Source organism: Sipha flava, unplaced genomic scaffold (assembly GCF_003268045.1).
Source record: "Sipha flava isolate LNK unplaced genomic scaffold, YSA_version1 41_pilon_pilon, whole genome shotgun sequence".
Classification (NCBI taxonomy): Eukaryota; Metazoa; Arthropoda; class Insecta; order Hemiptera; family Aphididae; genus Sipha; species Sipha flava.
The window spans coordinates 874,443-901,400 of record NW_020273144.1 but is presented as its reverse complement, the minus strand read 5'-3'; the positions used below and the strand labels follow the sequence as shown (position 1 = coordinate 901,400).

The 26,958-nt window shown below is 25.4% G+C and overlaps 1 protein-coding gene and 1 pseudogene across 2 annotated transcripts; both read right to left on the bottom strand.

Annotated features, from left to right (window-relative positions):
- Positions 1-1,670: 1,670 nt before the first annotated feature.
- LOC112688920 (bifunctional glutamate/proline--tRNA ligase) lies at positions 1,671-11,933 on the bottom strand. 2 transcript variants are annotated; one of them, XM_025562347.1, is made up of 21 exons: positions 11,715-11,933; positions 11,580-11,622; positions 10,815-10,968; positions 10,564-10,690; positions 10,153-10,348; positions 9,858-10,029; positions 9,389-9,640; positions 8,881-9,315; positions 8,471-8,809; positions 8,279-8,396; positions 7,717-7,809; positions 5,896-6,006; positions 5,414-5,506; positions 4,273-4,387; positions 3,817-4,193; positions 3,594-3,746; positions 3,367-3,484; positions 2,974-3,308; positions 2,400-2,633; positions 1,962-2,290; positions 1,671-1,892 (listed from the first exon to the last, which is right to left on the bottom strand). In XM_025562347.1, exons 1-21 carry the CDS (start codon positions 11,757-11,759, stop codon positions 1,724-1,726), a joined length of 4,008 nt encoding a protein of 1,335 aa, XP_025418132.1. In that variant the 5' UTR covers positions 11,760-11,933; the 3' UTR covers positions 1,671-1,723. The 2 variants fall into 2 exon arrangements, with proteins under 2 accessions (XP_025418132.1, XP_025418131.1); XM_025562346.1 differs by having other exon boundaries at positions 3,817-4,197; positions 4,277-4,387.
- Positions 11,934-21,310: 9,377 nt separating this feature from the next.
- Positions 21,311-21,874, bottom strand: LOC112689034 (annotated as a pseudogene).
- Between the last annotated feature and the right edge of the window lie 5,084 nt (positions 21,875-26,958).

The following is a 26,958-nucleotide window of genomic DNA, read 5'->3' as shown; positions in this document are numbered from 1 at the left end:
GACAACGTTCTATGATCCCGTGGTCCGTGCCTTGCCGTTTAGGTTTCCACGTTCCGTGGATGTTATAAATGAAATGTATTGTAGGATCTATTGGTACACGTTTTTCTAAAAATCGCGAGCTTAGCTCATTACACGTGCAACAGTCCGGTTACAATTGTTTTATCAAAGAAAAAATTGGTTTTTATTCAACCTAATGTGCTATTTCCTCAACCAATTCATTACTTACATAATTATTTATCACTAACTATTTTTACAAAAGTATTTATACAAATTAGATAGTTAATGCTAAGCATCACTTACCTTTGTCTATATAAATTCAGTCACCAATGATGATTTTATTTTTATTTTTTTTTAAAAAGCATTTAAACTAGTTGCTGACATACTTTATAAAACAATTTTTAACTTACGTGTACTATCATATATTTCTGAAAATTAATTTCTGTAGTGACTTTATGAATAGTTTAAATTTGAATAATATTGTTGATAATTTAAACTAGTTCCATTTTTTCATTTCAATTTCAAGGATAAATTGTTTGAATAAATTATCTGATTATTTAGAAATAATAAATTAATAATTTTCTATGTCTTCATGATTATTTTATATAATTTATTGAAGTTTCTTCAAAACAATTAATTCCTTCCTTTATGGTTTAACCTTTGATATAAAATAATTATATAAAATTATATAAAATAAAATTGTTGCATTGGACAAATAATTTGGTGAAATATATGATCTAGTTGTATTCTGACTTAAACAAATAGTGTCTTGGAATTACTGATTATTATTAAGTTACTTATTTTATTTTTTTATAAGGTGATTAATTTAAAAAAAATTTATTTAAATTGACAAATGGAATTCTTAAAATTTATTACAAATATTGAAAAATTATATAAGTGTAAAACAAGGAAAAATTAATCAGTAAATTTAGTGATAATCATTTAAAAACATATTTATTTCCTCTAAACAAATATTTCAACTGTGTGGCCAAATTACCAGCCATGGATCAATCTAAGATTTTATAAAATTAATAATAATTAGGGGTGGGAATTTGATGTAAAAACATCTTTTTTTCTGACATCCCTACATGTAGGTCGGTAAGCAGAAAATGTGTTTAATGTGATACTGATTAATTTTTTGTAGTTTTTATTTAAAATTTTTTTGCATTTCATGAAAAATTTAACTTTATATGCATTTTTCAGAATTTATCTACAATTTCTTAAATATTAGGGTATTTGATCTCGTATTCCGACATTTGCTTGCTCAAAACTTGCACGTTTGTAATCTACTTAATTGTATATTTATAAGTACGAGCATATCGATCTATGTACATATGTTATTATAAATGGAACAAAATTAAAAGTTAAACATTTTTTTTTTTCTATTTGCAAGAGTCCAACAACGATCAAACTTTAATAAAGTTAAATAAAATAAAAATATTAAACAAATAAGTACTAACTTATTTTATTATTATGTCAAATAAATATAATTAAATATGTTTGGTGACATTATTATTATAATACTGCTTTTAAACTATAATAAATATATTTTGTAAACATTTTTATAGTGCATTTTTTATAATTTTTTATAGCATTTTTGCATTTTTTGCTATTTTTTAGAGCATTAAAATCCCAGCTCTAATAATAAAACTTTTGTTTAAAGATTGATAATTTTATTCATAAGTTTGAAAATACAACATTATAAATTATTATAAAGTATATAAATTCAATAACTTCGGCCAAATAATGTAAAAGCATTAGCCAGTTGTCCACATTCTGGATGTATACATTTATCATCAAGTTTCAGTTTTTCATCTCCTGTAGGTTGTTCAAATGGTATACACAATGACTTAGCTCCCATCACTGAAGCTCCAACTTCCGCTGTACCATCATCCCTATAAAATCACAAATAAAAATATATAATACATAATTGAAACTCATATATGATTAAATTTGTTTTATACTTAGCAGTATCTCGTTTAATATTATCTTCGCAAGTAGGCCGCCCACAAAATGGTATTAATAATAATTTTTTGGCTGCCAAATGAACAAAACATTCAGACCATTTACGGCATATTATGACATTTTCTTTCAGTTCCTTTTCTGCTTTGACTAACATATCTTGTTGTATTTGATTCAATAAATCAGTGATTCTTTGAACTAGCATGTCGTTTCTACTTTCATCTGATTTATCTAATGGGATAATGAGTTTTTCACCATTGTCTCGTCGTACTGCTGTTATTTGTCCACGGTCCAAATCTTTGGGTCCAAGCTCCAGTCTCAATGGAACTCCCTAGCAAACAGTAATTTAATGACTGTATAATTTATTTAATTTTTTTGATTTTTTATTTGAAATCTTTACAATTACATAATAATTTTAAATGTATACATAATTAAAGTACCTTCAATTCCCAGTGGTTGAATTTCCAACCGGGTGAATAATTTTCACGCAAGTCTGTATCTGCTCTGATAACTATTGGAGAGATATTCTTTTGAAAAACACTATTATCATCTTCTATAATATCATTAATATCTTCTCCTCTTAAACAGTTGCGCACATTTATACAGGTTCTAGTTAATTTTTGTTTAACCTCTTCTGGCGTACTAGCACCGACACCACAAGGAACTATGATTACCTTAAATTAAAAAAAAATTAATTAAAATATTTAAGTACTATAATGATGACAGAACATAAAAAGATCATCTTTTATAAATTGCACAAATGTGGTACAATACACCAGATTAAATTCCTTAAGAAAAAAAAAAAATGAAAATTGTTTGCAAAATATTTTTAATTAAATACTTTTTATGTATATTAAATAAGTAATTAATTTCTGTAAATGTAATTTTTTTTTTTTAAATTAATGTAAAATAATCATAAGAGTAATAAAAACTTTAAAATTAACCTTAAACCAAATTATTAAAATTATTGTTACACATACATTATTTACTTAAAACTAATTTATAAGTACCTACCTGTATAGTTGCTACCCGTGGTGGTAAGATAAGTCCACGGTCATCACCATGAACCATAACCATAACACCTATAGTTCTTGTTGTCATTCCATATGAAATCTGATGAACAAATAATTGCTCATGTGTATCTGGATGTTCATAATGAACATCAAACATACGAGCAAAATTGGTACCCAAATAATGTGAAGTAGCGCCTTGAATAGCTCGGCCACTAGATGCTATATATGCTTCACACGTTGTAGTAAAAACTCCTCCGGCAAACTTTTCCTTCTCTGTTTTTTTACCTTTAATGACTGGTACCGCAAGCATATTCTTATATACATACTCATAATAATCTAAATATCACAAATTTAATTAATAATTAAATTGTGAAATTCATTTATTTAAACTTACTCAATGTTATAAGTACATCTTTTACTGCTTCTTCTAAAGTTGCATAAGCATGATGACCTTCTTGCCATAAAAATTCTCTAGTTCTTAAAAAAGGTTGAGGATGTTTAAATTCCCATCGCTATGAAAAATATTACAAAATAGAAACATATTTATAATAAATACTACCTCATCATGAAACCAATTTTCTTCTTCTTCAAAAAAAAAAAAAAAATATATATAAAACATACCACAACATTATTCCACTGATTAAGTTTCAAAGGCAAGTCTCGATAAGACTGAATCCATTTAGCAAAAGCTGGATACATTACTGTTTCACTAGTTGGTCTTATTGCAATAAATTCAGCTAAATCAGTGTCACCAGACTTGGTAACCCAAGCTACCTATAGAAACATATTTAAAAACCTTTTAAGATCAATTAATAATATACTTTATTCACCAAAGGATATTTACCTCTGGTGCAAAATCAGCAATATGTTCTTTTTCTTTTTCTAATGCTGCTTTGGATACAAATATTGGAAAATAACAGTTGCGCACATTCAAAGGTGATCTTTTAAAACGAGAATCAAGCCACTGCTGTATTAATTCCCATATTCCATAAGCCCAAGGTCTGAGTACATAACATCCACTGACATCATAATATTCAATCATTTCACCTTTCACTAATACTTGAGAATACCATTCCCCAAGATTTTCAGACAATTTTGGTACTTCAAGCCCTAACTTAGTAACTTTTTTAGTGTTGGTGCCCTCATTAATACTAGGTGATTTAGTTGGAGGCTTTGTGGCTTTAGTTGCAACTGGAGTTTTTTCTTTTTTTACTGATTTTTTGTCCTGGAATAAGTATTTTTAATTTAATTGTGTTAAAATTTAACAATTTATTGGAATTCACTTTCAGAATACAAATACTGTCTGGTGCATTTGCTGATCTACTAGCAGTTGGTGGTTGATAATCTTTTCCAGTAGCAGATTTAAATTCACTTTTTAACGCTAATAGAACTTTTACTTCTTCTTCAATATCAGCCTAAAAAGAATATATTATAATATAAAATTTATAAAATAATTTAAAATTAATGAATTTAGTATATTACATGTATTATGACTAGGGAACGAATTTATTTGCAATGCATATATGTATTCAATTGTTTATTTAAATATGATGAGAATATTCCACGATTTAGATCATTGTTATTAAAATAAATTAATTTCATTTAGCATATTTTACATATTTCAATGTTTTCACCTAATTTTACATAATTCATGCATATTTTTAGTTTAATAGTGAATATTTTTATGTATAGTGTATATATTCGTTTTACCTTATATTTTTATATTCACAACCACATAATAGGGATAAAATGAAGACCGGTCGTTATAACCAAAAATAAAATGACATACTAGTATACTACATATAAGTATATACAAATTATATTATCTTAGATACATTCAAATGATAGAGTTGAACACTTGAACTTTAAGGAATTACGGATACCAATCAGTCAGAATGTATATTTTTACATACAAAACTGTCGTTAATTTTGTGTTAAATGATTTTTTTTATTATTTGTAACTTTTAAATGCCTTAAGTAAAAAAAATACTAATTAGGAGTTGAATACAGACATACATAAATGAGCACAACGATATTATAAATACCGAATGTTTAATTTTGTATTATAATGTTTGTTAAATTTTTACATGATTTAAAAAAATATATTTTGATTTAATTATAAATGCATATATTGAAGCCTATTACATTTTTTGCATATATAAATTTGTTCCCTAATTATAACTTATAAAATAAATCTATGCAATTTTAATACCAATAATTAAAATTAAATTAAATTATGAAAACGAAATATTCAAAACACTAAAAAATGTATAGTATAATATTTCAAATACTTTTTTTCATATTTCCAAAAGTATACTGAAAATAATGATATATTTTAGCATATTAATCAATATTACACACAAAAAAACCATCTTTAAGGAAAATAAAAAAGTAAAAAGTAGAAACAACATAAAACATTGAAACAATAAACCAATACATACCTTACTTGCACCACTAGATTTCATTCCACGTACTTTATCCCCTTGTTCATTAATTTGACTAATCAAATTGTCAACGTTACTATTTGAGACTTCCTATAAAAATAACAGCAAATAATTTTCTTTCTAAATTAAATGAATTCCTATTTAAAATCTAATATGTTAAAAGTTATTAAATTCTTAAGAAATTTAAGAAATTTAAATACAAAATAAAAATTAAATTAATTATTTTACTATTAATCATTATTTTATAGGAAAATCCAAGTCAATCAATGTAAACAAAAATAATTTTAAATTTTGTTCAAAATGTGTTAATTACATATGGCATTAAAAATATGCATTCGTAAATATTTTCTATGGTTTAGGTAAGAAAAGATAATTAAGTAAAAAACTAAAATCAAAAAAAATTTGTGGGCAAAAAAAAACAACTCTATTTTTGAATTATATTACTAGTCTAACTATATAAGTAAATGATATATACTAACTGGTGCAGTTGATGATTTACTAGTAGTTTGTGGTTGATAATCTTTACCAGTAATAGATTTGTATTCACTTTTTAACGCTAATAGAACTTTGACTTGCTCTCCAACATCAGCCTAAAAATAATATATTATAATATAAAATATATAAAAAAAAAAAAAATAATGATTTTAGTATAAAACAAATTTATAACTTATTACATAAATCTATGAAAGAATAATTTTTTTACTTCAAATTAAATTAAATTATGAAAATTAAATATTCAATAACCCATAAAATATATTATACTTTATAGTATGTAATTTCAATTAAATTTCTTTCTTCTTATTTCTTAAGGTATATTGAAAATAATGAAATATTTCAATATACATTAATCAATATCACACAAAAAAGAAAATCATGTTAAAGAAAAATAAAAACAGCATAAAACATTTAAGTAGTGATTCTCAACCGGTGTGCCGCAAACTCCTTTGAAGTGCGCCGCAATAAATCTATAAATTGTTTATGAATAGGGCCCGAAATTATATACACTTAAAACATACGAAATATGCATGCATTATTTTGATGATTATCATTCAAATATGCACTCAAAATATGCAAACAAAAATGCATGTTTATTATTTATTAAATTTATTTAATTTTAAAATGTATACAATTCATTAAATAATTAATATTCAGCAAAAAATATACTTTAAAATATATCAACTGTATTTTATATATATTATTGAACTGTATGTTTTATTGAAATTAAATTGTATTTTGAATACTCGCTCATCTAAACAAAAGTCACAAACGAAAATCAATTTAAATAAATCAAGCAGATTTTTATTATGTTTTTAAAGTTACCTGGAAAGTTACTATCGCATTAGTACTTTTAGCAAACTTTATCTTATTTTATTATAACACAAAAATTAAATTATATAACTGCACAATTCACGGAATTTACGATGGACATGTGTTAAGTAATAAATAACAATATTAATAACTTCGTAATATTTTTTTCTATTTATGCATTATATTTCAGAAAAATGCTGAAATATGCATAATAATTTGAAATGTTCCAAATACACAAAAATATACCAAATTTAATTTCACATATTAAGATTCAAATTTCTGTCTTACCTAGCTACTGTTTAATTTAACATATAAAAATATGCAAATGTATACAATTCCGAACCCTATTTATGAGTATATATTTACCAGCTTATTATTGATATTCGATGAAAACTGACTGAACTAGTTGTAGATACGTATAATATTATATATTGTAAGTATGCCTGTCGCAGCCATCTCAAACGATCGATCGTATTAATATATTTCAGAATAAATAGTACTGTAATAAAGTAGACTGTAAACAGTGTACATATATATATGTATAAAATATGATTCACATGATAGATGGATTGGTATGCCGCGAACAATTTATTGGAGATGAAGTGTGCTGTATTGTTAAAAAGGTTGTAGTATCACATGATATATGTATTTTTATAAAAGATGTAATTTAGAATATTGTAGTAAATAAGATAATTGTTAAAACAACCTTGTAGTAGATTAATCTAATAATAAGAATTGTGCTGATCTAGTTAGTAAAATATTAGTATATAAGGAGAACTAATTTGTTACTCGGGGCTTCATTTTCATTTTGTTACTTATTAATGACTGAGGTAATCCGTATGTGGAGAACTTAGGTCCTAACTTTACTTGTGAATAAATTATTAAAATATTATATTGTAATGCAATTGTTATTATGTTATTTTACTTAATTAATCTAGTTAGCCTATTCAAGGTTGAAAACCACTGCATTAAAGCAATCAAAAAATACATACCTTACTCGCTCCACTAGATTTCATTTCACGTACTTTATCCCCTTGTTCATTAATTTGACTAATCAATTTGTCAACATTACTATTAGAGACTTCCTATAAAAAAAACAGCAAATAATTATCTAAAAATGTAAATAAAAAATAAATGTTCAATTAAATAATTTTTCATTATGCTATGAGAAAATTCATGTTATTCAATTAATGTAAAAATATCAAATTTTATTCAAAATGTGTTAACTACATATGAATTAAAAAAATTACATTCAGAAATATTTTCTGTGATATAGGTAAGAAAAAATCAATAAGTAAAAATGTAAAACATAGAAAATGTATATTTCATAAGGTACATTACTTTTTTTTTAAATAAGTTTTAATTAAATTATTTTACTAGTCTTACTATTTTGAAATATACATGAATATAATTTTAAAATATTCAATTATAAATATTAATTAAATATATTTTAAATTAAATAAAAAAATTTAATATTTTGTTATTGAGAAAATTAATTTAAAATACTATCTCAAAAAAAGTATAAATTGTATGTTGATATAATAGATAAACTACCTTTGCATTATTTGTGTCTGGTGTAGGAACAGCTGTTATGATTGTTGGCATTGCTGATTTTGTGTGACCATCCGGTATATTAAATAATACTGCAGGAGAATCCTTCCCAGTATGAACGCTATAAATAAAAATTAATAAAATTAATTAGTTAATATATATATAATATTTACATTTTCTCTTACTACAACTGACCTGTATGGTTGATAAGGTGAGTCACATATAAAATATCCTCTACGTTGTAATTGAATTACTTCTCCTTTACGTAAATCTTTTATTTCCGAATCCCCTATCATTTGCAATTCCCAACGACTTTTTTCAGTTAAATAATTCTTGAAATCATCATCTTTTGCAAGTACCGGTTTACTAATCAAATGATCAAAATATACACATACAACTGGTACCGGAATAGGTAAAGTGTCATCTGAAGAATTTATATTTGGTAACCATGTTACTTTTACTGTAGACTTGAAATCTGTATTTTCTAAATCAGTTTTTCCAAAAACTTTTTCTATTTTATTACTTTTCAGATTTCTACAAATATACATATAAAAATATTTATTAAGTTTTAATAAGTTACTATTAAGTTTCCTTATAAATATTACCTTTCAATACGATTTATTAAAATATTCCCCCAATTAATGAATGTTGCTCGACGCCCAACTTCTAATAGCTCAGCATCGCTATAATCTATAAGAATTGTAGGTGCACCCCAAACACAATTCTTTAATCCTAATTCAGGATTTTTAGGATGTTTAGGCACATTTTCTAACTTGTATGCCTTGTCCACATTTTCTATCACAACTTCAACTGGTGGGTTGGATATTAATGAATTATCATTATTAGTGTTAGCTACTAATAAAGCTGTATGTCTAGGTGCTATTGAATCAACAATGCTTCGATTTAATGACCATATTTTATCCCACTGCATGGCTGTAACAGTTCTAGATGAACCTTGAGCCACAATAAATTGTTTTAGTGCTTCTAATTGCATTCCTCTTCTTAAAACACCACGAACTGTAGGCATACGGGGATCATCCCTTAAGTAAAATAAATAATGTATATTAATATTTCAATGAAAGAGAATTATAATAAATTATTTATCATACTAACCATCCATCAACATGTCCTTGCTCAACAAACCAAGTAAGTTTTCTTTTTGATAATACTGTATTAGTCATGTTTAATCTTGAATATGAACATATATAAGGTCTTGTTTCATTATTTTGAGATCCAAGTTTCAAAACATCACAAAACCAATAAAACTGCTGATCACGGTCAACATATTCTGTTGTACGCAAACAATGAGTAACACCTTCCAAACTATCCACAATGGGACAGGCAAAATCATATGTTGGATATACTCTAAACAATATGTGGAGAAAATAATTTAATGTAATAAAAGCAAAAAAAAAAATAAAAATTAATTTTAAAAATAAACAATACAAATTACATATTATCTTACATACTATATCGATAATGTCTAATAGAATATTCGTCAAATAATTTTTATATTACTTTAATTTTTTTATTTAATTGAAATAACTAGTAATTCTTAATGTTGTGAACATAATATGCTTACTTATACTTATCTAAAGTTCTAGGATGAGATTCAGGTTTGCAACGATATATTGTTGGATCTCGTAAGCATCCATTTGCAGATTGCATATCAATTTTAGCTCTAACACAACACTTTTGTCCAATTTCTGAACCCAACACCATTTCTTTCCACATTTCTAAATTTTTTTCAATTGCTGAAACATAAATAAATAAATTTCAAATAAATTTAAAATTTAAAAATAATGTATTATTTATGTAACTTTTGAATTAATTATAAATCCAATATTATTTATATATAAATAACTAAAAATACTTACAATTGTTTCGGTTTACCGATTCCACTCTTTGTTCACGTTCTAAACGCATTTGATCTGCTTCAGTATCATCCACATAAGCTAATCCTTTTTTCAACATGATATTCTCACATATATCCAACATTTTATCAAAATAATCAGATGTATATGTAAAAATGTCGGGTTTAATTTTCAATAACTCAATATCTTCTAAAATAACCTTTATTATAAAATAAAAATAAAAATTAAATTGTTAGTAAATAACACTACATTAAATACTTGTGAATCATGGTACTACAAAAGCACCGTGATGCATTATTTTATGAAACGTTATAATAGTAATTATATCAATTTTAATTTATCATTAAAGGAAATTAAAAATATTGTCACAATAAAAAAAAACAATGTATGTATACTACATTGATATTTTAATACCTTTTCAAAATCTTCTTTTTCTTTTGCTGGATTTGTATCATCAAAACGCATTATAAGACGACCATTAAAAGCCAATTGATAATGTTGATTTAAAAGAGCAGCTTTTGCATGTCCAATGTGTAAATATCTGAAACATGATTACATTTTCTTTAAAAAAAGAACACATTTACTATTAACAAAATATACTTTCCATGTAAGTTTTTAAAGCGTTAAAGAATCTCAAATAATAAAATACATAAAAATATACTAACCCACTTGCTTCAGGAGGAAATCTTACAACTACTTTTCCCATCAAACCCCCTGGCAATTCTACAAATTTTCCTTGTTCTTTGCTATTTATCTTCACCTCAGAATGCTCTTTTGGTGTTTTTTCATTTTTTTTCTTGTTTTTATTAACATTTGAACCTATAAAATATATACGTATATAAATCAATAAATAACCTATTTATAATAAATAATATGTATTCTGTCCACTTAAGGACAGTACAAACATAAACAAGTCATCATTTAAAATTGTTAGTAGTACGAAAAATAAATATAATGTATAAGAAATAATTAATAGGTAAATTAATATTGTAATATATTATAATATTCAAACAAATACATTTAAAAAATTTTAACCTGATGTAAATATTGAATAATTATAATTCAATTTAAATTGTAGAGTTTTGTGATGTATACATTATTGTAGTACAAAACCAATCTTGTACATCTCTTTTAAAACAAATCACAATGTGTAATTTTTTTTTTCTCTTTGATCGAGTAACTTAAATACTGCTATAAAATACATTTTCACAGCAATTGAACTCATGCCATAATTATAAAAGCAATAATACATCAATAATCAGAAGGAAAAATGCGAACTAATATTAGAAACAACATTCGGTTTGAAAAATTGCTAGTAAGTACATTTGAGACAAATGGAGAACATGAAAATTGTAACGTTTTTAGATAAGATTGTCATAAAAATATTTTTTTAGGTTGATGAAAAACTTGATCGATATCTAAAAAATTACCTTGTTTTTGTGAATTAGTATTCTGCAAGTCCAGAGCAGCCATCTAGAATATAAATAAAGAAACCAAGGTGAGAACATAACGTAAACAACGTTTTCTGTTGCGTATGCTCAACACGACAGATAGCTACGTTTTACCTGCTGCTCAATACTAGATTTATCTTTTTTGGACGCTCCACTCATACTGTTCGATTAGCTGAGACTAATACGAACTACGAATAAAACAACCACGAAAGAATAAGACTGTAAGAAAATAGAACCAACTCAATGACGAGAGTTAGAATGGCACAGATACCTATTGGGTATTATAGCGTCGAAAAGAAAGACGCGTACCCGATGTGGTGCTGTAGCAGGTATACTAACTTCATACTTATTTGAGGTTAAACTTGATTACGAATATCATAATACGTAATCATACGGAATGATAATACTACGAAATTGATAAAACTTAAAAAAGAACTTGTTATGTATTTACGTAGTTGTATACTGTTGACGGTTCAATCGCATCATGAAAAATTCGAAAAGTTTTTGCCCTCTAGTATCAATACAGTAGCGTAGAACTTCAACAAACAAAATAAAATGGTGTGACAGATTTTTTCATGGCGACATCCACCTACCAAATAATTAAGTAAAAAATATACAAGAGTCGTGGAGAAACAAGAAACTATTACTGAAAACAGTATAAAGTAGATGTTAATTTTGTACACTATGATAGTAATATAATATTACTACACTTTTAAAACTAAACATTTACTGATTTCAAATGTATTAATATCTTATTAGTTATTACTAGGTTATTGCATATAAATTGTAAGTAATATACACTTGAAATAACCAAAATATGCAACTGAATATTTTTTATAAAAGCAATTAAAAATTTTATTTTTAATTTGATTATAAAGTATCGACCGTTCACGCAATGACTCATTCTATGAGTATTATTGATCATTATTCGTTTTATTGAGTATTAAGTATTAATTGACATCCAACAATATAAAAAATAAAAATAAAAATGTTAACTTTTAGAATAAATTTACATTATATATAACATAAAAATAATTAAATATTAATCAATTAAAATGTATATATTTTAGTCCATTATGTATACAATTAAATTTATATTTTACTCACGATTATTCTAGTCATTATTAAAGAATATGCAAATGTAACAAGTCTCAAATCTAGTTATTATTGTTATTACTTTATCTTATATAATTACTTGATTACTTCTTGAATATGTTCAATGTAGAGGAACAAGGAGGAATGACAGCCACCTAAGCGGAAGTTTATGTATGAGAAAAAAATCCAAAGTACCAATTTTTATAGCATCAAAAAAAAATTGGATCTAAAAATCCCGTTTGACTGGCAGATTTTAATGACACAAATGTATTTTTCATTTTAACTTTAAGACTTATAATATATTTTAATGGTTCTCCAATGATTGTTAATATATTTTCTTTATCTTTTGCTTTTAATGGTCTTTTAAACTATCCTTTTTGTTCAAAAAATTTCTAATGTTCAGAAAATCAAAAATATTCTTAATATTTTTACAAAAAGTTATTGTTGCATTTACATTTTTAAAAGCTTCAAGTTTTAATACATCTTGACAGTACAAAAATGCATCAGTGACACTGAAACTAAAAGTTTGACATGTTACTTTAACTTTCATCTTTTATTTTTGATAATTAATGTGTCTTGATCTAATTTTTGTTTCACAATAAAAGCCTGTTTTATTTTGAATAAAAACAAGTTGTTCAAAATAATACCATTTTACTATATAAAATATACACCTCATTCACCAAAAATGTTTCTACTAAGTTTCAATATTTACGCAGGATCTAAAAAAATATGCACTTTCTGTTTTTTTTTTCTAGGTGAGTAAATTATTTAATACAAGGCATGATAAGGTTTGTCCCTAAGCAAGCTGACATAGAAATATTTATGGCTACTCCCTCAAATGTGAACGTTTTTCACATACACCTTTATCACGAATAAAAGATAATACAGTGTTTACGAAATTAGCTTTTTCTTGAGTATTCAAACCATAGACATATTAAAATGATCTTAATATGTCTATGATTCAAACAGTTTGTTAGAAACTAAGCAATTGGTATTTTCCAGTGAGAATTGATTGATACCAAAAAAAAAAAAAAAAATTAAGACTTCCCTAGCTTTTAGTAATCCATCCACCGTATCTGTTTTTATACCATAATTAATAAATCCTTATAATCGTTTACCATTATAATGGATATTTTCTTTGATATACATTTCATCTATAATAAGATCACATACAAGTTCTTTTCTTTTTGCCAACATTTCTTCAGATTTAATTTTTTGTCATAATCCCATCTATTGTTGCATGCCAACCGTTTCATCGTTACTTCAGTTACTAGTAATCTAGTTAACACTTGGATGGGGGTAAAGTGATGAAATAATTAATACTCTTTATGATTAGTTGGTTATTAGTTTCTATTTCTAAAATTTTAAATTAACTTCCTAAAGCTTTTACTAAAACCCTTAAAATTATAAACATTCTTTTAACTTTGCCTGTAACAACTGCTTTCAATGAACGTTTTTTTTCTTTCCTTAAATTAATTAATACCTATATACGCTTGACAATGGGAAATGATCAGCTGAGTGATTTGTTGGTTATAGCTATTGAAAGTGATATTGCTGCAAAAATCAATTTAGATGATGCAGTAGATATATTTTCAAAAATTAAAAATAGAAGATATCCTCAGCTTAGATTAATTTAACCTGGTGTAGGTAATGTTTATAAAATGCAAAATTATTTTTTGCAAAAATTTAAATTGTATAATAATATAATATATAAAATATGTGTCTTAAGTATAAGTTAAAACGTGTGAGCGTAACTCCATATTTCCCCCGGTAGTATGGGCCGGTCAAAAATTTTGCCCCCCACCTATCAAAAACTGAAATGACGCCATTGTATTAAACGGTCTTTAGCTACAAAATGTATTACTTTTTATTATAAATGTATAAATTGTTAAAACAGACGCACCGTTTGAGTCGGTTGAATTAGAATGATATAAGGATATATACAAGTATAAATGTTTACTTTGGTTATTTTTGTAGTTCTGGATTCGTATTTTAGTAGATAGACAATGGTGCAACAACATGATTACACTCACTTATGTTAATTACTAAAATTTACTAACAATGCCACTGTCCTAATGTACATGTCATATGAGTTGCCTAAATATTGCTCCTAAAAATATACCATGCTCCAGCCCCAAAGGGCATAATTTTTGCAAAGGCTGAAAACAGAAATTGGACAGTATTTTTTAACTTATTGTACAGATACTTTTAATACAAATTCCTTAACAGAACATCCATCAGTTTAAATATCCACAAAGTTCATTAAATTCAGTGACAGTTCTGTTATTGCAGATTCAACTCTTAACACTTCTAACCGTATTTAAATGTTTAGTTCTTCGTTTTCCTATACCGTTTTTTCTGTGAAATTTCTTAATGCACGTTCGTATTTTATGACCATCAATTAAAATAGATTTATTTTTATCTTAATTCGTGTTTATAACTAAGGTGTATAGATAACTATCATAACAACTATTATATATATATAACATTTGTTTCATAAGAAGCAATCAATTTTATTGAACACTAAAATAATTTTATTTTATATAATTACCTATTGTAATCCAATTTATTTTTATTATAAAATGTTTAACGATAAAAAAATAAAAATTTGAATTTGTGTTGTTAAACATACTATCGGTATTCTAAAAACGGATCTAGGGGAGAAATCACCACTCTAAAATACGCCTTTATTTTTCACATGCATACTTTATATTATTAAATAGTGGTTTACCGATTTACCACATAGTTTTGATGATGTGGCCTATGACAGTGGGGTAGTGAAGGTATTATTTTAAAGCAATTGCTCCTTCAAAATTTGGTTGTGGGTTGGTTGATACTACCATACTTATTTAATATATATCAAATTATGTAATCTGTGAAAATACACCATCAAAATGTAAATTAACTTATTAGTAACATAACTATTAAAAATATTTGTAAGAATATAGGCTTACTTTTTATATAGTAAAATTTGTTTTGGGGAGTTATAATAAGTCACCAGTGAACTGGGGAGAGGGGTTAGAAGGTGCCTTATACATTTTTGCTCCTCACCGAAAATCAGTCCAACACAACATTGGCCTTATACATTGAGTATGTTGAATTATAAGTTGTTTTTTTTAAAAACAAATTAATCAACATTTTTATAACTTTTTTTTCTAATAACTTTTAATTCTAATTTTTTAATAATTTTGGTAAACATTTATAAAAAAAAAATATTTTATTTTATAATATATAAAAAAATAGATAAATAAATTAAAAGAATTAAGTTGATAAATATGAATAAAGAATACAATTTGTTTACGTGGTATTTTTTTTGTGAGTTTCTTAAAATTTTTATCAAAAAAATAAACATTAAATCTTTAAAAAAATCAACTTAAAAAATAATATATTTCAAGCCTAAAATTTGATTTACTAATCAATAAAATTCTTGTACAGTTCCATAATGGTAATATAAATAGTGAAAAATAAATATAGAATCATAATAAATAATACTAATAAAAAATCCTTAAATTAAATTAAAATCTTTTTGTTTATTGTTACTAATATTTGTGAAAAAATTTCTTAATTAAAATACCATTTAATTTTTTTATTTTATATTTGTTTGTACTGTACACCACTTTGTTTAGTTTTTTTATATTGATAACACAAAATTATTTTCAAGATCCCGATATTAAATTAAAAAAATAATTAATTAAAAAAATAACCTATTTAAAATTGTTAATTATCTTTATATAATAAGAAAATGATTCAAGATTATAATTTATTATATAATAATAAAAACTAATATCATAATATTATATACTATAACTAACTTCGCAGCAGATGCGCTATTTATTATAACAAAATAATTTACTGTATTAAGTTTACAACAGTTATGATATTATGTACATAGTAATAATCATATATCTATTAAATAAATAAAAAAAAATGAATATTATGTAGGCTTATAAATTAAACAAACTCCTCAGTATAATCATCAAATACAACTGCTCTATACATTTGAAAATAATAAATTCAAATATTTACTAACGTTATTTTAATGTCAAGCAATGTGTTAATTAAATTAATACATTCTTATCGACAAAAAATATACCTCTAGAACAAAATACAGTCATTAAGTAACATTTAATTAGTGGGAATATAGCTACACTAACACGCAAGATGATACATTTTTCGGTGATTCTAAATTATAAATATTTATAAGCTAAAATGAATATCTTGAATCTACAGCACAGTGTTCGGAGTACAGGCACTATCGCAACATTCCGTAGCAAGGTTTTTTATCAACGATTTCAAAACTAGAATTCAAAACATGTAATAAAAATTATAATTATACTGCAGGTGAAAGACACAAAATATGAAAACAATTTTTTTTAATATTTACTGTTCTGTTAATTACTAATTCGTGAACATTTCAAACATTCTCCTTGTATTGTAAAAGAACTAGGACTCGTATATATCATTACATTTGAATTTTTTTTTTAAATGATGTTTTTTTAACTTATTTCTTAAATATTTTTGTAAATATTCGTAAATAAAATTAATTAATTTTTTATTCGTTCGATAAGGAACATTGAGGTTAACAAATTATGAGTAGTTATTTTTTAAGTGAGCATTATTAGAGTATATCCATTCGAGGTCACTATAATTTTCTTAATAATTTTTAGAATATCATCAATTGCTATATACATATCTGAATACATTTTATTAAATATAAGTTAACTCAGTAATGGGAAATGATTACATCTTATATCAGTCTAATAAATTTTTAATACTTCATTATATAAAATCATTTTTATTAAAAAATTTGAATGTACTTCCTGCTTTCCATTATATTGATTGTTGCTGCAGTAGTTAAGATTGGCAAAATAGTGTCTACGAAATTTGTATGGTATTTTCCATCCTATAGGACGAAACATATTTATTATATTAAATTAAAATAATATAATTTATACTTATAACATATAATTTATAATTTTAATGATATAATTTTTTATGCATTTCATGGCCATACATTTAGTATACATTTTCTGATCGTAAATAATAAAAGTATTAAGATTTAAAATTCAAATCTTTAAGCAAAATAAATAATAATCATAATATTTTTATTACAAATAAATAATAATAAAGATTAATGTAGTTGAAAATATTATCTTAAAAAAGGTCATGATATATTTTAAGAATCATTGTACATTTTTACAATTAATAACCAAAAAATTCTCCGGTTTTTGTCTCGAAAATGATTTTACCAATAATCGGGCTGCATAAGAATACCAATACAATAAAAAATATTTTTACTTTCCTGAAACATAAAAGTTTAATAACTATTCTAAATAAAAATGTTATTAATATTTATATTTAAAAATATATTAAATAGAGTAATAAGTATTATATTTAAATTGTTTTGTTTCAATAACAGTTTATTATCTATACATTTTAAGTTAATTACAAATTTTAATTTTATTGCATATTTCGACAAAGAATCAATTGAATAGCGTAATTTTGAATAAACTGTAATTATGTAAATAATAATAACTTCTGAGTAATAATTACTTACATGCTTCGTCCTGATATAATTTTTATATCGACAACCAATGAAGCTTAAAAAGAAGAATATATGTTATTTTAACGAATGACGCAATTATATTTATTTTCATTTCACACAATGATTAATGATTTGCAATCCGTCTACATTTCAGTAAGACCACAAAGTCAAAAATTAAGCTCTTATTTAGTATAATTATCACATTTTTGTCCGTTAAAGATACGATAAATATTGTGAGTTCGTTATCTTGAGTATCTTAAATTCGTTCAAAAATTGGTTTACAAAAATCTATTTGTATTTAAAATCAAAAAACAAAAAAATCTAAATTGCCTAATATTATTTTTAATTCATTTTTAATGTACACATTTTAGAACAACAAATAATTTATGATACCTAAGTAATATTATGTTTAATGTTACTTACAGCATTAAATGTTATACAATTTATATAACTGACCGTCCTCAGTGTATAAAAGTGAAAAGGAAAAAATATATGCAGTGAAACCTCGAAAACTCGAACATCTATAAGTTGAATTTTCGATAACTTGAAGGAATACCTTGGCCCCAACCTTACAATATATGATATGTATGATACATTTTCTCGATAATTCGAATTCCTCCATAAGTCGAAGTAATTACAGTTGAAGTTTGGCTAATAACTCGAATTTATATAATAATATATAACACGTACATACCTCGATAACTCGAAGGTCAAATAAATAAGTGTATTATTATAAATTACGATAATCGTAATTGAAAACCGATTAATATTATCAATATATTTTTTACCTAAAGCGGCTCTAAACTTGGATTTTTCATACATTTAGATGTATAAGCTGGCGAAAAATAAACATACATCTAGTAGTCCAATTTTAATTTTGAATAATAATTTGAATTTGTTAGCTTCTTTTCTATGATCTGTAGGAAAAACTAATTTTTTTGTCTTGTTATCACTTAAAAGTACAAGTTAATTTTGATAAATTAAATAAAGTTATTTGGAACTATACCACGTAAACTCTCCAAAATTTCCAAAATCTGTTTCCTACAAATCATAAAAAAGAGGCTAACGAATTCAAATAATTTTTAAAAATTGAATTTTGATTACTAGAAATATGTTAATTCTGTGATGCTCGGGTAAAAGGTCTTATGTTCAAAATTAATAATTTCAGAGAAATTAAATTAAAATTTTGAATAAACTTTGAGAAAAAACTTTTTATTTTAATAAACTTTAACATAAATAAAAAATTATAACCACTTGTATAAAATACTCTTATATGAGAAAAATATAAAAAATAACAAAAATACCTTGTATAATAAAATATAAACTTAAAAAAACAAAATAATAAGATTTAAGTCATATTTTACAATACTTTTTACTGACTTAGATTATTAAGAACATAATTAATAATTTATTTTGAGTTCTCTTCTACAGCATAATCTGGCAATGTATCTTTTGTTTGACTATCTGTAGGTAGTGCTTGATAAAAATGATGAAATACTGTTGGTATGAGGCAGTAATTCAATCAAATCTTTTTTTTTTTTGACAGAAATTGATATTGGTTTGGTATAAGTCAACGTAGGGGCGGATCCAGAGTCGGGAAACTGTGGGTTAAGCCATTTCAAGAGGCCATTTATTAGGGATGAAACTTAATTAGAAATGAATACCTTGTAAAAAAAAAACACAATATGCTCATAAAAGTGTATAAGTATATTTATATTACATTTTAGAATTAGTGATACCACCGATAATGCCTTATTTATAATTAGTACCTAAATATAATCTAATTTTATCAGCGCAACAAACGTACGGAATAAAATATGATTTACTTAACTTTTTACTAAAACGATATAATTTAAAATATAAATTATGAATTGAAAAATTTTAAATTTTGAATATACATGGCATTCATTTTTCAAGTAACTCCGATGGTCCAACTGTCCAAGAGTCCAAATCAAGGTCTAAAAAGAGAAAAAAATTTCCAAGAGGCCAATTTTGTCAACAAATATTAACTGTGGGTCAGCTGACCTCCTGAACCCCCCCCCTCCCTAGATCCATCCTTGAGTCAACGGAGGAAATAGATTACTTCAGGCATGACCTTTTCTAAGAATTGATAGAGTTTTAAATGGTACGTCAGCATTTAAAGTACCTTTATACTGCAGAACTCCCATGTTTTTTGTGAAACGCAACCACCACTTGATATCCTTCCACACAAACTTCTCTCCATTATAATCTTTTTGTCTTGAATATTATTATTGATAAAAATAATAAACATTATAACCATTGACAACCATATTATCCATAGACATATTAAGATGTTATATTCAGTGCTCGACTTGGGGGGGGGGCGCAAGGGGACGGAGTACCCCAACTAATTTTCAGAAATGTTAGCGTCCCCCTACTATTATTACGCTATAATCGTAACACTCAGTCAGTTTTGGGGACATTATTTTTTTAAAGTAAATAGAGTCCCCCTTCTTTAATTTTGCCAAGTCGAGCATTGGTTATATTATATCTTAATATGTCTTAGATATTATTTTATGTTATGATGTTTGAAAATTATTTTTCGCCAGCTTATTAACATTATTCATTGTCGCTAGTGTACAAAAATATTTTTGAGAGTGCACACGTTGACTTATGCATGCGTGTGCGAAATTTTATCGGCAATGCGCGTCGGGCGTCCTATCCCAGTTGAAAATAAATTGCCGATAATTGATTACCTAGAATATATAAGATAAGAAAACGCATGCTGGCGGTGGGCACAATATAATAATATTATAATTATAATCAAGGCTCGGAACTTTAGGCATTTGCATATTTGTCAAGAAAGTGCGTATTCTGTAAAATTATATATATATATATATATATATATATTAAGTGAAATTCTGATTCGATACAAATTCGATTCATTGTAAGTATAATATACTTACAAAAATATTATTTCAGATATAAAAACTTTTGTTACATAATTTTACATATTTTGTTACTTTTTGTACCAATTCCCATATTATAATATGTTATTATTATATAATATATTATATTATTATATTCGCATAGAATGTACTATCTTAGCTTATTTATTTCCCTTACAAAAATAGGATTTACAATTATTGTGATCTCCGAATGCATGAAATAGTCCATTTGTCAAATCACTTTTTAAAAGAGTTAATATTTCCTCATATGGTTTATCATTAAGATGTTTTTTTCTATACTTGATTGCCTCTGTCACTGAATATCGAAGCATATAAGTAAATTTCATATTAACCTATTATAGTATACTAAAGTCTATAAAAATAGTTACTAACCTAAAACATAATTTTCAAATGATTATTAAACGAAAGAAAATCATCTTTTAATTTTAAATCTGTTTATTAATTATTATATATATTTTTTTTACAGATACCTACAGTGTTTTGTAGTAACCTTTAAAAAATAGCACATTACTTAAATAATCTATAATCCATCTTGAACAGCTTTACGATAGTAGCCTGGTATAACATCACCTTTATCGTTTTTCTTTTAATACTTATATCCCTCATTCGACTTAAATAATTTCGCAATAAGTGATTGGTCCATTCAACCATTTTTTTATTACGAAATTCGGACCATATGGCTTTTCTATTCTTAATCGCTTCATTACACTGCTATCACCGTTTCCTAAATTATGTAAAACATTGATAGAGAAGTATAAATAAAAATTATAATTTTGATACAAACATAATATTATGTTTAATATTATGGTGAAAATTTTTATATAATATATAAAAAAAAAAAACGAAAAAAAAAATATATTAAATATATATATTGTACAATTCTCTAGCTTAAAATATATATATATATATATATATATATTTAATATTGATAATTATTCAATATTATTCAACTAGGTACTTCATATTATTTTTTTTTTATTCTCTCTCCTATTATTTTGAAAAAAAGTAAATGCAATGCATTTATCACTCCATTTTGAATCTCAAATAGAGCCTATTTATTTATATATATTTTAAATTATAATAGGTACAATCAAAAAAAAAAAAAAAAAACAGTGTTAACTATTAACTTAAACTAATTCAACTTAGTTTTCTTACCAATTAACTGTGAATATATTAGATTATGTATTGACACACTTTGTTTAAATCCCTCTACTATAATATCAGCTTCCATTGCAGTAGAAGAAGCACATGCAACAATATTTATTGCGAACTCCACAAAACAACATTTTTTTTGTCCTAGCTCCAATTATACAAGCCTGGTTCAAATCAGAGGCGTATTTAGGGGGGGTGATATGGGTATTAGAACACCCCCTATCGACCTTATTTTATGGTATTTCACCAAATTATAAACTTACTTTGATTATTTGAATAAACGTTGTATACAACTTGTAGGTTTTACATATGCTATCTTAATGTAATCATTTTCATTTATATAAATACGGGGGAGAGGGCGGAGGCTCTACTTACTATAAGTTTAATAAATTTTAAAACACCCCCGTTAAATGAATCCTGGATACGCCACTGGTTCAAATTAATTTAAAATTATATTAATAATTATTTGGTATACCAATCTTAGGTAATCCAATAACATGCAAGTTGTTACTTGTAATTTATTATTCAGAAAAAGGTATAAACAAAGTTACTTAGTACTTACAATTCCGGATAAAGCATTATATTTAGTACGGTATGATCGTTTACTCCATGCTCCATCAACAATAATAGCTATCCTTGGTCTACCTAGATAATCGACTTCTCCATTCTCAATAGCTAATTTAGCCTCTTCCTTACCAGCCAATAACATTTCTTTCCAAGCAATATCATGGAAGTGATTAAAAATATAAGTATGCGTTTCTTGGTACATTCAATTTGACATATTCGGCATATTCAACGTAGCAGTTAACTCTTCCAGTTGAGAATAACCTTGCCTAATATTGACTATTGATGAAACTATGGCCATGTTAATGTTTATATCATTGTCATTTTTCTCACTTTCAATTATAACCTTTATGCCACATATTTTACATGTGAAGTAAAATGTACTAATAAATCCTTTTCTTCCGTCTTTTAAAAATTCTAAATCCCGAAATGAACATTCAAATTCTTTGTGATTTATTAATTTAATTGAATTAAAAATATGTCGCATGTTAACAATTCTTCGCCCTTCTAAATTTTTCCACTGATCACTTTCATCGTCGTAAAACGAAGAAGGTAATATTAAATTATTGCTTACTTCACCACTTAATTCTCGATCATTAATGGGAGTTGAAGTTTCAAATTCAGGGAAATTCGGAACTGATGAAGAAGAATCATTTAGGTGTTCATTCTTTTAAATAAAAAAAGTTATAGAATGTATTCAAAAATATACATATAAAATTTAAAAAAATTATATATATATATATATTAATAATTATAGCTATATAAATTTGCATATTGATAACTAATAAAGATAAAATAAATAATTATAAATTATAATCTCATATATTATTTATACTCACTGTTTAACCACGATTTTTTAGTTCATAAAAAAACAATATATTATAATTACCTCATAATTTTTTTTATGATCTTGCCGTTTTTTACGTTTTGAGTTAGCCAAATTAGGTTTTTTCCGTAGTGTACATAAGTGTACATAGATTAAGACGTGCTTTTTACCAAAACGCCAATCTTCATTAATTTTAAAATTTAAAATTATAATCACTGACAAAAAAAATTAAACTTCACTGGTTAGTCTAGATGTCGTATGAAACTAGTGACTGAGTAGACTAATATTCTATTTTGTGTTATCGTTTAATCGTAAATTATCGTAAATTTATTTATAACTAGAGAACGATTCGAAGAGGAGCATGGTAGGTTTAAAATGTTCACGGTTCATATCACACCGAATTCAAACACCAAATTTTATATTGCATATTTTGCATATTTCGAAGGTTATTGCATATTTGTTCATAAATGCATATACCATGCATATTTAATGAGTTTTTAATAAATTAACTATTTTAATTCAAAGTAAATTTTGTAATCGCCTTGAATAGAGTACGAATAGAAATGATAGGCATTAAGTTTTAAAAATATTATTTTAAAAGATATGTATTTATTTATTTTTTTAAGTTTTTTATTAGTTTTTTGAGAGTAGGTAACTTCAAATTATCTAAAATATTTATTTTTAGTTTTTTTTTAAATTCGTATTCTCGTTTTTAAGTTACCTAAAAGTTTTAGATTGATTTAAATGATTTGAAATATAAAGCAGTGGATATTATCATTTTTTTTTGTTTTTGATAAAATATTTAGAATTTTATTTGGTATAAAATTGGGGATTTTTTTTAAAAAAAAAAACACATTTTGTAAAGTGTAACAAAATGCTTATAATTGCATATTTAGCCACTTTTTTTTTGCATATTTGCATCTTATTTGACACTTTTTAAATGCAAATAAATCCGGGCTCTACTTATAACCATAATATATTTTATACTTCACAATTACAATCCATTATCATTTTTATTTCCGTAGTCGTTAGCTCTAATTGATTTATAATCGTTCAGATTACGGGTGTTGGCTACTAAGATTCTTAGAAATGTTCCAACGCCCATATACGTATGCACAAGTTAATGGAACGAAGAAAATATTTTTGCTCCGGTTGTAGGGCAGAAATTTGATGCAAACCGTACCAAAAGAGAAATAAAAATTCACCTAGTATCGATTGACTTATATTTATTTTGAAAACATGATTGAATTCGTTCGTCTCTTTTCTAGGTTTGCTCGGAAATAGATTTACTTTTTTTTAGTTATTGTAGTATGATACATAGTACGTTTATATTTTTCTCAAAATAAACGTATACTTGACTTAGTTGTAGATAGCGAAAAAATTAAAAATATGAGATTCTACTTCCGAGAAAACTTAGAAAAGAGGAAGACAAACCAAAATTAGTTATTCAAAATTTAAAATGAGCTACTGGAAGTATGTTAAATTTACTTTCGCTTATTAAGTTGAAAGTATGAAAAAAAATTGTTGCCCCAGCCCCCTTAATAAAATGTTCATTTTAATTATTATCGTAGTTCCGGGAATTTGTATTTTAGTCAATGTACGATTAACGATAACGGATTACACACACTAATGTTCATTTACTACTCACACATTGACACAGCCCAAATGTTCATGTGATATAAAATGCCTAAATATTACTCCTTAAAACATGCTACGCTCCAGCCCCCTTAAAAGGTACAGTTATAAATTCAACGATATAATATGGCTTTACCTAAAACTACTCATGCATTAGATAGTTTGCATCGTAGGTTGTACCTACGTAAATACATTCAAGAACAACGAGAAATTGGAAAAGAGATTTTTTTCCGCGGTAAATATTATTGAAAATGTTACAGATAGGTCAAACAATAAAAAACAATCAAAAATTTCAGAGTTCTTTAAAAAAATAGTTCTACTTTATTCATTACATTGTATTTTCTTTATTACATATAATTTATACATATACATATTTATTACTTTATACTTTTTTTAAATTTTAATACAATATACATACCTACATGTATTATACATTTTTTAGTAAATATATAAATAAATACAATAATAAAATGAAGTCTTTGTGTTTTAAATGAAAAAATATTTCCGGTAACTCGAATTTTTTTTTGCCCCCAACTGATTCGAACTATCGAGGTGCAAATTATAAATCAGGACGCAACTTGTACATGTCAAGAGAATACCGCAAACACAACTCGGATGTTTCGTGAGAAAACCACCGATGAAATTCAGAAAAAATATTATTTATGGGTGCTATTCAAATCGGTCTGTTAATTAAATTTTAAATATAATGAGTTTTTGATAACTGATAATAAATAAAATATTTCTTTACTAATTTTTTTTTTGTCATGTTATTAATGTTTAAGTCAGTTTTATTCCGAGTACCAATGGCGCCGGACAGTTATAAGTACTTTTATAGAGCAGTTTGCCCCAGTATTTAACTTTGTGATGATTTAATTTACTATATAATCATGTTGTCGGTCATTATTTTGCTCTAACTTAGCAAGTGGTGATGGAAACTAATTTGTATATTTCGCCCCAATAAATAAAATATAAGTCGGTGCCATTGCCGAGTAATCTAGTCCACTGACGTACCTGTAGGGGGGACATTCCTCCATGGGCCGTATAATATACGTAGGTACATTGTTATTAATTGTTTTTAGTGTTTTTGCAATTGTCTTGATTTTTTTTTTCATGAAGTAATTAATATTACGAGTGTGATATATTGATAACCCGGACAAACCCATAGATTTTAAAATTTCCTTGTTATCTAATGTTCGAACCTGATCAAAATATTTAGTGTTATCATTTCGTTTTGGCGATTTTATAAATCTAGATAGTATCTACCTTCTACATGTTATTATCTAATTATCTGTATTTACTATTTGTTTTATCCTTGTACTGTCGACTAAAACATGGCGACGCTCAAAAATAGGCCAGGATCGTTTATGCGGGCTTGCTAACTGTTGCACATTTATAATGAAATAAGTATACCAGTTGATGATTTTATTAAATGATTTTCTCATATGAAAAATCGGAGGTTAGACTTTATATTAGTAACATAAATTATATTATATTTAAATAAATAAAAATGTCTTATTTTATGTACTAAAATATTATATCTTATAAATATAAAAAAAGCCCAATTACTCGTGTATATTAATAAAATTGTTTTAGCTGTGACTAACGTACACT